The 16,676-nt window shown below is 38.3% G+C and overlaps 1 protein-coding gene across 3 annotated transcripts; it reads right to left on the bottom strand.

Moving 5' to 3' along the window:
- Positions 1 to 355: 355 nt before the first annotated feature.
- Positions 356 to 11,355, bottom strand: NPY1R (neuropeptide Y receptor Y1). 3 transcript variants are annotated; one of them, XM_043566264.1, is made up of 5 exons: positions 9,112 to 11,355; positions 7,741 to 7,957; positions 7,387 to 7,490; positions 2,151 to 2,995; positions 356 to 2,049 (listed from the first exon to the last, which is right to left on the bottom strand). In XM_043566264.1, exons 4-5 carry the CDS (start codon positions 2,844 to 2,846, stop codon positions 1,597 to 1,599), a joined length of 1,149 nt encoding a protein of 382 aa, XP_043422199.1. In that variant the 5' UTR covers positions 2,847 to 2,995; positions 7,387 to 7,490; positions 7,741 to 7,957; positions 9,112 to 11,355; the 3' UTR covers positions 356 to 1,596. The 3 variants fall into 3 exon arrangements, with proteins under 3 accessions (XP_043422199.1, XP_043422193.1, XP_043422207.1); XM_043566258.1 differs by lacking the exon at positions 7,741 to 7,957; XM_043566272.1 differs by lacking the exons at positions 7,387 to 7,490; positions 7,741 to 7,957.
- Positions 11,356 to 16,676: the final 5,321 nt, after the last annotated feature.

The following is a 16,676-nucleotide window of genomic DNA, read 5'->3' as shown; positions in this document are numbered from 1 at the left end:
GTAAAGTCCATGTGGTCATAAATGAGAAGGAACTCAATTTAGTCATTATACATTCATTTGTTTAAGAAAATTTTTTTGAAAAACTTTTAAGTACGTGGCACTGTGTTAAATGCACTGGGGGCAGTCATGTAAAATAGCTCCTGCCTCCAAGAAGCTTCAAGAAGCAGAGGAAGGAGACTGGGACATCATTGGTTATACCACGGGGTAGAAATGTTTCATTGGTAAGCAGAAATAGGATGTTGTGGGAACATCATGAGAGGGAAACCATGAGTCAAAAAAAAAAATTTAAGCTTGAAGAGAGACACAAAAGAGACTACTCAAAAAAAGCAAAAACAATTTTAATAAAGACAATGTCTGCCTTCTAAAATCAAACACATTTAATACGTTTATAATACACTGAAGTTGTACCTTGTTCTTTAAAATATCTTCTCTCCAAATGACTCTGAGGCTCAATCATGAATACAGGATGCATGAAATTAAGTATATTAATATAACACAACCACTTAGTACTCTATACAGTACATTATTTACAAAACTACACAAGGCACACAGTTTATACAAGTTAAAATGGGCTATATGAAGTGTTCTCAGTTTTCAGGTATTTATCCCTGCCAGCCAGGGTGAACATTCTTTTAACATTACACTTTGGTGTCCTCCTTTGAAAAACGGACATTGAAAAAGTTAAAAATGAGTTACTATATAGGCACTGATGTATGGAAAATACACTCTGTGTTTTTACATATCGAAAGCTGGAAATACCTTTAAGCCACATATGTATTTAGGCTAGAAAACTGGACAAACACGAACAGTTTGTGAAGAATGGAAAGCCTCTTGACCAACAATTCAGATGAATATAATTCAACTATTTGCTGCACTACTAGTTTGCTTGTTAAATTAATTGCTCTGAAACCCTTTGGTTGTCAGGTACCAAAATAGTTTTGAAGTTAGAGAACTGCTTTCCCACTTAATTCTTGTGGGTGGCCCAATTCCCCATGATATTCACAGCTGAGAAGTATTTTTATGCATTTTTATCTTAAGTGATAAATCAGGAGCAAATTAAATCCTGTCTTAAATTTAAAAAAATGCAAATCACTCTTCAATGACTTCAGACTGTAGGTATGTAAGACAGAGACTCAGCTCCACATCTCGAATGCTGCTTTTGCTGTCACCTCTGTAACAGACTGAAATGTCTATCATTACATCAGGATTGCCCAATCTATTGACCGTGTAACCTAATCAAATAGGGATAGCCCAATCTAATGCGTATCAGATACCGTGCTTCTAAAGTCAGTGAGTAGTAGTCCTTTAAAGCAATTTTATTCCAACAAGTCAAATATAAAAGTCTTTGTATTATATGCATACATTTACAAAAAGCACTTCAAGGATGTCTGGTCAAACTAATGTCAGAAAATTCCAAAGTCCATACATTTTGTCCGAATTTAATTATGACAGTTACAATTAAAGCGGTAAAAAGCAAGACAAACAAATCTTGGTCTTTCTTAAATGATTACAACCTCACTCCTTGGGGAATAAAAGTATTGTGGGTTGTGCTTGTTTTTAGACAGGTGTCATCTGGGGCAATATGCTAGAGCAGTTTCAGATTTTTTCATTATCATCATTGTTGATTTTCTTAAATGCGACTGGGCTTGCTTGTTTCAAAGAAGTCTTAGAAACATCTGTGTGCATGGTAGACATGGCTATTGTCTCATAGTCATCATCCCGAGACCGGAAATCACAAAAGTTAAAGAAGAACTGTAAGTCTCTCTGGAAATTTTTGTTCAGAAATCCATAAAATATGGGGTTGACACAAGTGGATATCATTGCTGTGAGATGGCAGAGCAAGAATAGTAGATTATGGTTGCACGTAGCAATGATCTGATGATTCCAATCAAACACAGTGTTAAAGATGGTAAGAGGCAGCCAGCAGACGGCAAATGCTACCACAATGGACAACAGCATGATGTTGATTCTTTTGGTTTCACTGGACCTGTACTTATTGTCTCTCATCTTGTCCATCATATTGTTTCTCCTTTTTAAGCGTATATATATCTACAGAGAGAGAGAAAAAAAAAGTTCAAATAGAACCACCAAGTTAATGTGGAATTCTGTGGAAAGAAGGTTAAAATGCAAATGGCAGGAAGTTTTCTTACCTTGAAGTAGCAAATAAATATAAAACAGAGTGGGCCAAAATACTGCAGCATCAAGAGGAGAGTTGTGTAAGACAACCTATGAGAGTCCGATGGAAATTTATCAAAGCACACATACTTGTCCTTGAACGCGTCAAGTGTCACGTTCTGGAACGGTTCATCGGTCAGTACTTGATAGATGAGAAAAGGTAGAGAAGAAACCACAGCAAGGACCCAAATGACGGCAATACCTACGTAAGCATGTCTGTTATTTGGTCTCCACCCTCGTGGGTTGATTATCAGCTGATGTCGCTCCACGGCGATGAGAACCAGAGAGAAAATGGACACAGTGATTGAAACACATTGCACAAAAGGATTCAATTTGCACATTGCCTCACCAAAAACCCAGTGGTCCATTAATGTGTAGACAAATGTGAAGGGGAGACACATGATGGCAACAAGCAAGTCTGAGAAGGAAAGGTTCACTATCAGGATATTGGTAACATTTCTCATCTCCTTTTGTTTCAAGATGATCATGATCAACGCCAGGTTTCCAGAGACTCCAAGAATTATTACAGCTCCATAAGCAAGAGCTAATGTAAATATCATGGCCAAGGGCAGATGGCAATCATCACTTTCAAAAGCCAAAAACTGGGAATTCTCTGAAAAATTACATAGGATTGAATGATTTTCAACCTGGGACATTAATGTTGAATTCATTTTGATTGGTTTGGTTGTTATAGATTATTCTAGACAAATGGCAAATGTTTCTTCAAAGCAGATCAAATATTCAGCTTATTCTTATTCTTCATATTGCAATCCATTTATGAAAATTATTCTGAATTCTTCATTCCCGTGAACTGAACAATCTGTAAAGAGAAAATGACCAATGGCATTACTAATTTCACCGAAGGCAGTCAAAATGAATTCTGACTCACAGTGCTCTTTTAAGTGAAAACACTGAAATAAAGAAACAAAATGTAATCTCTATAAACACCTTTTTTTTAAAAATAGCAGAAACACTGCCAACATTTTGAAGAAAACCTCTTCTAATATTTTTAATTGGGCTAGCAATTGACTACATTACTACATTTTGACTCAGCAAAATACAGTAGTCTGTAAATCAGTAAGGTGTGTGTAAATCTCATGCCCAAAGTCTTATATAAACCACTGTCAACAGATTCCTAAATATTGTAAAAAATGAGCATGTAACAAAAAATTTAATGTATGGGTTAAAACATAAGATATGAAACAAAGAAAAACAGCAAAAAAACCACATTTCCCTAATTCTTCCTCTTATATTAGAGAAATGAGATAATTCACTAAGTTGTACTAATAGCTCCACCATACACTGAACTGCTCTTTAAGGCAGACATTATTTGGCACAAGTATATTCCAAAGGAGATGACCAATACAGTGCAACATGAGAACTTTGTCATATGAAGGACTGTGGAAGGGAGATGTCTAATCCAGAAAAGAATAGGCATGGTATAGACGTCTTCTCATATCTGAATCGGTAGCATGCACGTTAGGAAACTGGGCTTAGAATATTATGTCTGACTATATAAGCTAGAAACAGGACCAAGGGAAGTATATTAGTGTGTATTAAAAACAAAACAAATTTTACATCACTATGATGTGAACAGAAGTTTAATCAAATGAAATCAACTGCCTGCAGAACTATGGAGCACTCCATACACAAGAGTCTGTAGCTACTACACAAAAGACTTTTGGGGAGCTCTTGCATTGTGTAGGAAGGAGATTCAACTGGATAATGCTGAAGTTCCTTCTAACTTTTAAGATTCTATGATTTTATTAATGTCAGAAGCTTTCAAAGGACTTCTAAGGTTTTATACATGTAAATATCCTCCCTCCCCGCTAGACTGTATACCCACACAATGCAGGGGTCTACATCTTAGTGGTAATTTTGATCTTTCACAGCATTTTGTGATGCAAAGACTCTTTTCTACCAACAGGACAAATTACAGACAATGGTGTTTTTTTAAAGTTAAAAGATCCTTTAAAAAAAAATCTGATTTCCTTTAGATTGTTGAATACATATAGGAGATTAGGGATTTCTTATGTTAATTAACAGGCCATTGTGCTTGTGTTAAGAAAGGGAATTGCATTTGTTTCTTTTTTATGTGAGAATAAAGAAAATCATGCAGATTTACTTCCATTTCAAGGAGGTAAGAATTTAATGAAACATTTGCCTTTTAAGTGACACCTCTAATGAACCTTTTTTTGAGTGTTTCTGCTTTCTAGAACATGAGGTGTTTTTTATTATAAAACCACAATTTGGCTTTGTAAAACTGAATAAAAATAAAGATTTCCAACATTTAGAGAGAATGAAACTATTAAGAGGAGGAATGATTTCAAGTGTAAATGTTTTTAGAAGCATGGCTCTCCCCTCCTCTGTGCAACAACCAGTAAATAATGACTCTTAAACTTAATGCAGTAAATGCGGTGCCTGGGTGGCTCAGCTGGTTAAGTGTCTGACTTTGGCTCAGGCCATGATTTTGCAATTTGTGGATTCAAGCCCTGCATAGGGGTCTGTGCTAACAGCTCAGAGCCTGGAGCCTGCTTCAGGTTCTGTGTGTCTCCCTCTCTCTCTCTGCCCCTCCCCCCCCAAATTAAAAAAAACATCAAAAAAATTAAAAATAAATAAATAAAAAATAAACAAACTTAATGCAGTAATTACCATTTTTCTCTCAAGAATACCAAAGGCAGAGAGAATAACCTCTGTCTCAGTGTCTGAGAACAAACATTGGAGAATAATCTAACATTTCTTTTTTTTTTTTTTGGAGAATTTATCATTTTTTTAATATTCATTATTTATTTTTGATAGAGAGATCACTAGCAGGTGAAGGGCAGAGAGAGAGGGGGGACACAGAATCTGAAGCAGGCTCCAGGCTCTGAGCTGTCAGCACACAGCCCGACACGGCGCTCAAACCTAGGAACCGTGAGATCATGACCTGAGCTGAAGTTGGACGCTTCACCGACTGAGCCACCCAGGCGCCCCAATAATCTAACATTTCTTTGAAAATTCCTCACTGAAGAATGCAAGAAAATTTTGTGTACTTCATATTCAGTTTGCTATCGTGATAGTCAACATGACTTAGTGAACTGTGAGTTTCTCTTCATTATTTAAAGTGAAACTCGCATGATAGAAAAGTGTATCCTCTTTATCCTATGACCTCTCTTGGCTCCCTCTCACTAAACACCACCAGAATCCTGGACTAAGACACATGTGAGTACATCCCTCAGCCTGACACTTGACGACCTCTACATTTTGCCTCCCTCCTTGTTCCAACAGCCCCAGTGTGAGTGCTCTTTTCCAGGTCCTCACAGCCCACCAGGTGCCCCCAGCCTGTTTCAGCCTCCACGTTCATCTTTGTCTCTGCCATTGCTCTTTCCGGCTGTTCTGTCTCACCACCAATCCAAATTCTACTCATCTCTGAAAGCATCATTTAGTGTCCTTGAATCCTTAACTGGCTCCTCCAAATTATGACATAACCTCTTTTAGATAGGCAGTGTATATACCTTGTAGGACTTTGCAAATGTTAGATTTAGAATAAAAAACCGTGTTGACTGACATAGTAGGTGTGTGGCTGAAATAGCAGGTTCTTGGGTGAATTAATCCTAACATCAATAACTCAATTCTGTCATAGTCCTTTTACAAGCAAGATGGATGCTAATTATAATAATCATTTTATTAGGTCACGTATATAGGGGAAAATGTTCCACTGTGTGTTAAAAAAGGAATTGTTTCTGAAAAAAATTCATTAATCCAATAAATGTTTATTGAACACATTTTGTTTTTGTTTTTAATGTTTATTTAGTTTTGAGAGAGCGAGGGCATGAGTGGGAGAGGGGCAGCGAAAGAGGGAGACACAGCATCTGAAGCAGGCTCCAGACTGAGCCCTCAGCACAGAGACCCACAAAGGGCTCAAACTCACCAACGGTGAGATCATGACCTGAGCCGAAGTGGGATGCTTAATCAACTGAGCCACACAGACACCTCTTGAATACTTATTTTGTATCAGGCATTGTTTTAGTGGAGACAACAGTGACCTCATGGAGTGAGTTTCCAGTCTCGTGGGCAAAGAAAGCCAAGAAAAAATAAACTGGTAAAAGGGATAGTATGCCAGATGATAAGCATTCACGCAGAAAAATAAAGCAAGGAAGGGGTTCTGGGGTTGTCGGGACCTGTACTTTATTACTGGGTGGTAGGGAAGGCCTCAGTTTGCCTCAAAAGGTGGCATATGAGCTAAGACCTGAAAGTGGCGAGTGGGGAGGCCATGTTGATATGTCAGCGACTGTATGCCATGTGGAAAGAACAAAGGCAAAATCCTTGAGGCCAGAGTTTACCTGGTGTATTAAACACCAATGATAAGTAGGATAAGTAAGAGAGAGACTAGTAGGAAAATAATTAGGAAGGGTAAGCAGAAGAGGAACAGATTATGTAAGGCCTTATTCCATGGGACAGTCTGACTTCTTCTCTGAGAAAAATGAGGAACCAGTGGAGTCTTTGGCAAAGGTGTGAAGTTACAGGACTTGTTTTACATTATTACTGTAGCTGCTGCTTTTAACAGATTTAAGACAGGAAAGAGAAGCAGGGAGATAAGAGGCTAATACAATAATCCAGATTAGACCTAGTGGAGGCCCAGACTGAGGTGTTTACAGTGCAAAGGAAGAAAAATTGAAAACTTAAATCCATTGACTTATTTTGACAAAATTCCATACATACTGGAATTAATGTAAAAGTTTTCAAATCATTACAACTACAGCCTACAGAGGCCACTTCCTGCAGATGGTTTTAAGTGAATATACTGAAATTCAACTCTGAACCCTCTGGAATTATATTTGATGGACACGCTCTGTGAGGAATAGCAGTCTTTCTATTAAGTAGATGCTAATTTAACTATACAGAAAATGCAAACTATTTTTTAAGTGTTTGCAAAGCCTCCTTTTCTAAGTGCATGTTGGGTAGTCATTCCAGTTTGGTAAAACCCTTCTGCACTGGATAAAATGTGTATTTTCGACCTACCTTAGTATAATTTCAAGAAAGAACGGTTGTCAGCAAATACTACTCAGAGAGAAAGCATTCACATAATCTTTGCAAAAGAAAAATAATGACATTCACTATTCTGATATTTAAAATAAGATATGCAACTAAAGACACTGCAAAAATTAAAAGTTGTTAAATCTCAATATAGCTGTCATGAGCAATTAGAGACAAAACAGAAATACTACATACATCATCAGATGGAAAACTGGCCCCCTTCCAAAGGGAAATTTCCTTATCCTTTCCAATTGGAATGCTGGTCTTTCACTGCTTGCTGTTCTTAGTGCTGTTACTACCTGAAAATACAGGTTTCTGGTCATAACCTGCAGCAGATAAATTTTTTTGTATACTCACAACTGGCTGTTCACCTTATGTGTTTTGGAAAAGAAATGTCAGCCTTATTACATACAGCCTCCCAAAGTTACTGCTAGTTTATCTACATGAGTTACATAATTCTCTGTTCCTTCCTCTCCCAGGAGGGCTGGTTCAACAGACAGCTGCCTTAAAACCATAAGGAAAGAGACTAATAATGCAGTAGTCACCCACCGAAAAGCACTTAGTCTTTAGTCATAGGTGGGGTACTGGGCTGGACAGCTTTCTGCTCTCTTTACCAGGAAAGCATTCTAGAGTCTTGGGACTGACAGATACTGTTTGTCTGTCCAGGTAGTGACAAGCAAGCTTTCCATTTCCCCCTGCCTGGGGGCCACCTAGTGAGATATGCTTTTTTCGTAGGACCCAGGTAAGCATGGCAAATCTGAACGATCTGGAAAAAAAAAAAAAAAAAGAAAGAAAGAAAAAAGAAAAAAAGAGAAGAAAGAAAAGAGATGTCAAAACACACTCCCTCTTTGCCCTCCCCTAACTTTTTCCTGTGCTCCAGCAGTTACCAAAGAATGAAATGGGCTGGTTAAATCAAAATTCCTGCTGCCACGTTTACGTGCCCACCTTTTTTCATACAGTGTAATTAGGTGAATTGCCCCCGATTTTCCTCATTCTTAAACTTCCGGCCCCCTCCTCCATTTGCCAGCCATCTATCAAGGTCTCTCCACCCGTGATGAGACTGGCAAACAAAGCATCCAAACCAACCAGAAATAAAAGAAGCATAGCCAGTTCTCTCTGCACCAACTTCAGTTCTTAAGACATTCGCCTGTCTACCTGGAGAGACCAACTGAACACTCTGAAGCCACCTCTACCTCCAGTGCATGCTCAATCTCCTAACCCTGCCGAGTTCCATCATCGCTGTTCCAAAAGGAGCTGAAGAGTTGGATGACTGAAACTCAGAAATAAAAGGCTAGAGCTCAGAGTGTCTACCGGGGCGCAGCGACAGACTGGAAGGGCCCAGCACCGACGGAGCGGGGCTCCATTCCAGCCCAGACGCAGGGAACCCACAAGTGTCCGGGGGCGCCGCGCCTGAGCTGGGGTCCGCGGGCCCCCCGCGGGACACGTGCGGTGGGACGGGGACCAAAGTGGCGAGTGGTCACTCGCCAAACCCACCGTTCCTCAGACAACCCCAGCCACCGGTTCCCTCCGCTCAAACTCCAGCGCAGCCTCTAGCGCAGCCAGCTCCAAAAAACCGTGGAAGATGCGCGAGGTCCGGGGAAGACAGCCTTACGAGAACCCGAAGAGGCAAGAACTCAGATCCCCGTCCGGAAATCCTCGCGGACCAGGGTGCACGAATGCCGCCAACTCCCGGTTACGAACGTCGGCCCCCACCCATGGGCAGGGCTCTTGGAGTTGTCCGATCATCTGCAGCACCTTGCGACCTACCTGCACCGGGAGCCCAACTGAAAAGCTGACTCCAAGCCCCACCTCAGTTTCCCAGAGTCAATTAATTCCGGGCACTCGGCAGGTTTTTTTTCCTTCGTCTTTCATCCTCCACCCCCTCAAAAGTCCTTAACAAGGTGTAAACTTGAAACTTACCCTCTGTTGGATTCGTCGTTTTCGCCCGGTTATTAAAGCGGGAAGAATGGTAATGGAAGGGATAGAGCCGGGAGAAAAGATCCGCTGGTATTTCTCCTGCTCAAATCCTAAAGATTGATGAAGATAGGAAGAGACGCCCCCTTAAAGCCGAACTCCACCTTATCCCCGGATCACGTGACGGCGCCCCGCGAGTAGCGCCTGCTGCTCCCCCCACAAACACCTCAGCCTGGGTATACACTTCGGGGGTGCGTTGCCTAGGAATTCTGGAAGGAAGAGAAATTAAACATATCCACACGTTGTTAAACACAGACGCACGGTGCAAAGGAAAGTAAGCACTCATCCCCACAGTCCTGGACTCCCAGGAAAGCAACACAATGTCACAGGGCTTTAGAAAGTCAGAGCCACTGTTTTCCTTTGTTTGCAGGTCAGTGCCATCTTGTGGCCGAACTTCTACCCGGCTGAAAAGCTGGAGCGTCAGCCCAAGTCAAGACTGAAAGGGGGTGTTATTTAGGAGAAAAGGAAATGTGAAATTCACCGCAACAATGTTACTAATATGTTCCTTGCTTTTTTTAGTGACCTTTGTATATTTCTCACACCAGTACCGAAAAGTTTTTTGTTTTTTGGTTTCTTTTGCCCCCATTTTAAAAGCGAACAAAGAGAAGACCTTAAAAAGCAAAAGTAGCAAATCTCGGATGAGCTAGCCTGGCCTTTGTCCTTCTTTCTTTCCACTGAGAAAATGCAGTTAGGTTTGTTCCCAGTGCCTAGCTGCTTTTTTTAGGGGAGCACGCTGAACGGAACATTTCCCTGGTGGTCAAAAAGTCAATGCCATTTCCTCGGTGCTTAATCTACCCTTGTACTGAACGTTAGGAAGAAAAGAATGGAATGTACACAGAGTACATTGACGGTAGCAAAGCCATCATGGTGCCTGGTGATTCAGGATCACTACTGATAACACTGATCTCAGATGTTGTACATAGTTGTATTCCACTTTGAAAAACCAAAGTTGTGTATTTCACTCACACTCACATTATTTACTGGTGAGGATGAATAAAACTTCTTCCAAATCAGGCTGCCAAAAAAATAAAAAGTGTTCCTAATAAAGATACAGGACACTGCCTAGGATATGCATAAAAGTTTTGTTACATAACAACTATGATTGCATTCTGTCTTCAAACCAAAAAAAAAAAAAAAAAAAATTCCAAGACAAAGGGAATGACCTAAACTTTACACTGTTAAAATATGTTTTCTTTCTCTGGCAAAATAAACAGTATTTAAAGTTCAGTATAAGTCATAGCTCATTTATTTGTATAGGGTGGTAAACATCTGGGTTTTTTTTCCAGGAAATCTTTCTAAAATATTTGTCATTAGACATATTTTTATATAGTTGAAAAGGGATTATGATCAAGATTTAAAATATCGTGGTCATGTAATAAATAAACTACAATAGTAGATGGGAACATACATTTTACACAATCCTACTACTGGTTAAACAGAGTAAAATGGCAAGTATATTTTCTTTTATTCTTTTCTTTGTTTCAACTAAGGATGAAAATATAAGGCATAATTTAGGAATTTAAATTCTTTTAAAGAGCAATAACTCTAGGTTTCTAATCACCTGTCTACTCCATTCCCTCAAGTCACATTCTGAGAAGCAAGTTTGCCCCAAGGTTTTGATCATCAAACTGGCTATTTTTATTCTGCTCCAAGAATTACAAATGTAATAATTTAATTCTCCATGAAGAATACATTTTCATGTAAACATTTGTGCCATGTCAGCAAATATTTTGGAGCTGAAAATACAATGTGGACTCATTAGACCCTTTCCTTTCTGTATTTCCCAACAATGCTAAGAAAGTCATGTCTGCAAGAATGCCCCAAATAAACATGGCCATTGTATTTTACCTTTCTAACTGAATTGCCATAAAGTGTCCCCCATAAGGCAAATTCATAAAGCTGAATTCTTGAAATATTAATATTAAATACCATTCTTTGAAAGTTCATTGGTCTCAAAGACTTTTCTATGTCAAATTCTGTAATGTAAAAACAAGTTTTGAAATGCTCACCAACAGCAGCAAATTGTATAATTCTCCAGGAGTATCATTTACTAAGTACTTTTTCAAAGTGTAAAATGTAAAATAAAATAAAATTTTAAAAAGTGTAAAATAAAAAAATTCAGGATAGTATAATAACCTAATGCAACATAAGATCCTCTTATATAATGTAATCTTATGGAAGGTTTCAAATAACATAATCTGAGTTCCTCAGAACACATGTGTTAAAGAGTAATGTGAATTCCTCAAAAGATGTATTAAAGAGAAGATATGTGTGAAATAAAGAAATTCTTTTTCTACTCTTAAATGAACAGCCAGTTTTATACTTTCTTATTTGGAATTCAAACTAGATAAAACCTCTTCGCTAGGGAGAGAGTTTTCCATTTTGTGTATTGCCTTCTGAAATTTCATAGCATTCTGACCTATAAACCATGACTAGGAGAATTAAATTAATGACCTGTTTTCATGTTCTCTTGGGCAAGTCTTTTGTTCTGTCATTTAAACAGAAGAATAGGCTTTCCTCATTAAATCTCTGTAGACCTTAGTTTTATCATCCAGAAAATGGTCTGGCCCTTTAAATTGCATGATTCAATGACTGCCTAGATAAAAGTGTATCACTCTACCTGCTGCTGGAATTTATCCATTGTAACTACTTTATTGGTCTCTTGATGAATTTCTGCTCCAAGAGTTAATTAAAGTTTCTAAAATGCTATTAGGCCTTGATACAGGAAAATTGTCATAAATTATCGCTCAGCTAAATCTTGATAGGCATTAACACTACATAGGAAAACTAGAACGTAGATGATATTGTAAGGAGAAAATCCCACTGGGGTAAAACTTAATATGAACCATGCTGGTGAATCAGTTCATAGTCTATGCATTAATTAGGTGTCAGTTTTTCCTTCTTTCTGTAACTTACCTATTGCATTTATGTGAATCGATGATGTCACAGAATATAGATTGCAGCATTATTTTATGGACCACTGAGAAAGAGAGAAAATGCTTCCAGTAAAGCAATGACACACAATCGATTATGAAAGAATCTCAAAGTGAGAGTACTAAAATATTTTTTTAATAAAGTCCTCATCTTAAAACCAATGAAATATAGGGGGTAAAGAGTTTTGACTAAATTGGTTAGTACAATCAAATAGTCAATACAATCACTTAATTCAATTGGATTCATTGGATTAACTAATTAAGAATTATTAATTGTTTCGGGGACTTAACTAGCAGAAAGGAGTGAAAATTTTCTTTAAAATGTTACTATACAGGTATGTAGGCAAACAATTCAATATATTCCTTGTGTAGAGGAACTAAGTAATATTTATGGATTTGTTCTTGATTAGAAATGGGAATGCACTTCAAGAAAGTTCTCATTCAGTCACATAGCCCACAGATTGAGAGTATCTTTTTTAAATCTGTCAGAATAAGACTATAGAGGACTAGACTCTTAAAATTATTTAGTAAATATCCAAACATTTTACTGTAGATCTCACCTCATCAGACACCCTTCAGACATTCAACAAAAGTATAATGTTATTTTACAAAAGTGTTACATTATGTATTTATTACACGGTATAATGAACAGAGCTTGCCATTGTTACTATCATTTGTTTTGATTTTTATCACTATTCACTTCATATCTCCTCTCAAAGACATGGAGTAGGAATAGCTGGTGAGAAGGGCAAGTGTGAACATCACCTCTGAAACTTGTATCGTCTATGACAAGTATGTCTGACAGTTCATCTTGCCCCACTCCCCAAATCTCAGGCTTAACATTAGACCTTTTCACAACACTTTGCTTAGGTAAGTATCCCTTCTTCATTCCTTTGTTTAAAGTCTACCTGTTGCTTTTCTTTCTCCAGATACATATAAATCTACAAAGAGGAAAAATATCTAAAGATGGGCTGGGGTATAATCGGACTCTTCTGAACCCAGGAAATTGCTTGGCTACCACTCTCTACTAGCATAGCATATAGGTGAAAATAATGCAATTGCATAGATTATTGAAACTACACACTCAAAACTTTCGTTGAACCTTAAACATCACCCAAAAATTCTTGGGCTTGAGTGACTTCCAATGTCTCTCCTTTTAGAAGATATTTAAAATTGTCACATTTCTCCCCTAGTCTCCTACCTCATATCCCATTTTCAATAGACTCCTCCTTCCTTCTGAGTTAAGTAAAAATGATAGCGTATTTACTCCCTAAATTCCATATTCCTCATTTCAGCAGTGAATCCTCTCTCCCAGCTGTTTCAGCCCTCAGGCTTTGAGTCAGCCTAGCCCACTGAGTTTTCCCAGCTGACACCCGAAACACCAAGTGACAGCGACAAGCCACCACCATTGTGCTCTCCCACTCAATCCATGAGAATAAATTCCATGAGTGAGTTGTTGTCTTATTCCACTAAATTTGGGAGGTTTGTTACACAATGATATAAGTATAACACCTGTTTATTCAACAACTCCGTTTTCTTGGCTCAAGACTAAAATGAAAACAAAAATAAAATTGCTCACTCTTCCATTGTAACTCCCTCGCCCATGTCATTGCTTTTGTAGTTGCTTCTCTCTCTGGTAACTTCTCCCCAAAAAAAAACAAACAAACAAAAAAAAACATTTACTGTCCTCTCATTTGCTCCTCAAATATGGCCCACCTACCCACCTCTGCCCATAACACCAATGACCAAAGCCCGTGGACACAATTCAGACTTTATTATATTTATTCTTTATGTTGCATTTGACTCTTTACACCATCCTATGCTCTTGGAATCTTCTTTTCCTTTGACTTCATGAACTCCACACTGCAGGCTTTACTCATCCCTTCCTGGATGCTCCTCAGTCTCCTCTCCCAGGATCTGCTGTCTCTCTCTACTTCTTTAGCTGTTTTCCTTCCCAGGACCCTACTATATAAATCGGCCCAAGATAGCACATGTGTATTAGCTTAAAGTGGCCCCCATATTGTTTTCTTCTTCACAGCAGGCTACAACGATTAGCCCAAAGCCAGACAGCACCAAACTCAAATTCTCACACATCTAATTGCTTTAAATTAATTTTAATATGTATATTTTTAACCAGTTAGAATCCATCTACTTTTCATACTCTGAGAAGTTGAAGGTGAACCCATCATGTGTAAACCAGAGATGAAACAAATCCCATTGCCATGACAGATACCAAATTGTTGCTGCCCTTTGGAGCTTTCTGAACCAAGTCTCCCCACTTGGCCACTGAGGGATGTCACCTAGATAAGTAAGCCCACTCTCTATTTTCCCATTCTCCCCAAGAGTCCCCTGACCTATCTCTCTTCTGGATGTAGCACCCCTGGATGGGCTGTTATCTCTGGAGGCACTGTTGCTGGGAGAGACTTCCCATCATGCAACTCCATCCAAGACCACCACCCAAAAAGGCTTGTGTGTTACTGCCTTTTGTGGTCCTGTCTCTTCCTTGATTGACCAGACATCCTCAAATTTATCATCTCATTCTTAATCTTCTCCTTTTTTTAAACCCTTAATGCATAATCATATTCTTTGCCATCAATTACATGCTTATATACTCATAACCCTAAATCTCTCTCTAGAGGGCAGATGTCTCTCAGACTTCACTGGCAAATTCTCTTCTCAGTCAGTAGATGGGATCTCAGTCATTGTCATCATCTCTATCCCTCAAACCAGAATCTAAGAATTGTCCCGTGTTTCTCTCTCACACCCTCAAATTCAGTTGCTCACACATTCCCATTGATTTTACCCCCTAAACATGTCTCAGATGTGTTCTTTCATATCCATCAAGCTCTACTTCTTTGTCTGCAAAATGGTCTCTCTGCCTCAGTGGCTTTCACAGCCCTCCAGTAATATCCCTCCCCAGCTTAAATAGTCTAGTTGCTCTCTGAACCCTTCAAGTGCCATGTCCTTTTAACCAATATTTTCAGTATCATCCTCCACCACTTCCCACACACTCAGGCATACTGAACTATTTGTATTTCTCCAACTGGAACACCCTCTCTCACCTTGACGCTATTTCCCCACTTCTTACTTGCCCATCCCTGCCATTTGGAGCTTTAACTTTCATCAATTCCTCCTCAAGCTTCAGTTCAAGGATCTCGTCTACTATGAAGCCCTCTTTTATATCTCTCAATCTCCCCAAATGCCCCCATACGCTGAATGTGTCTTATTTATATTCCGGCAGGACTCTAAGTTTATTTCTAACACAGAATTTAGTACGCTATATGTAATTAATTATTTATTTGCACCCATTTCTGGAAGGTAGTGGCTACTCTTTTCATCTCCTTAAACGCACAGCCCAGAATTCTATCTGGTGTATCATAAGATACTGACAAAAGTTCTCCTGAAGGGCTGAAGAACAAGGAATAAAGTAGGATAACGCAAACTATGAACATCACAAACCAAACCCATTTGTTCATCTCAAAGATTTAAAAATGTCTTGGGCATTTTAGTTATGGTGGATTATTGCTATTTTTATACATACACATATTACATGTATACATATACTTCACATATCTGTAAATATTATATATTTTATACATATATATCTTACTGTATACTTGTCTTGATTCTTCTCATATTCCTTATTTTTTTATGTATTGATTCTGCTTTCCCCATTAAGTGTAAGCTTGAAAAATGAATCCTACTGCCTTTAAAAATGCATATAGTATGTAATGAAAATGTCTCATAACTTTTTCTACTTGCTGAATAATATACTTTTAAAAGCTGAAGTACCTGTGAGCGTGATAAGAGTAAGAATATGGCAACAGATACATTTTTGAAGAGCATATCATTTAACCGCCATTTAATCAACTTTTGATTCTGGGCTTTTGCTTTGAGCACTTCTCTAAACATTCTTTTTAAAGACTATTCAAAACAAACCAACATATCAAAAACAAACAAACCATTTCTCTTTCATTTCCATTTAAATATAGTAAAGCTATATTTAAACTTGTAAGTACGATTTAAAATACTAACCATGAAAATTTAGCTAAGAAATGGAAATTTATATTAAAAAGCAATATTGGGGGGAGCTTATCAACACCACCACTTTTTGTTTTGATTTACAGAAGGGAAGAATATATGGCCTATATATGGATTTACATGATAGAAATATTATGTCTTCTTCTTCTTTTCTGTATCTTGTGCTGAAATTTTTAAAATGATATAATTAGATAAAGAATCATTTGTTGGGGCACCTAGGTGGCTCAGTTGGCTAAGTGCCTGACTTCCGCTCAGGTCATGATCTCACAGTTCATGGGTTTGAACCCTGCGTCGGGCTCTGTGCTGACAGCTCAGAGGCTGGAGCCTGCTTCCGATTCTGTCTCCCTCTCTCTCTCTCTGCTCCTCCCCCATTCACACTCTGTCTCTCTCTCTCTCTAAGAAAAAAAAAAAAGAATCATTTGTTCATATGTAAGACATCCACATTTTTTAATAAAAATGTATCAAGTATCATTATATAGTTATTATAGCTGCAGGGAAGAGAATGTGCCAGTATAATGGAAAACTATCAACAGTATT

The sequence above is a fragment of the Prionailurus bengalensis genome, chromosome B1 (assembly GCF_016509475.1).
Source record: "Prionailurus bengalensis isolate Pbe53 chromosome B1, Fcat_Pben_1.1_paternal_pri, whole genome shotgun sequence".
Taxonomy (NCBI): domain Eukaryota; kingdom Metazoa; phylum Chordata; class Mammalia; order Carnivora; family Felidae; genus Prionailurus; species Prionailurus bengalensis.
Note: the sequence above shows the minus strand (reverse complement) of the source record. Positions and strands in the feature narration are given on the sequence as shown.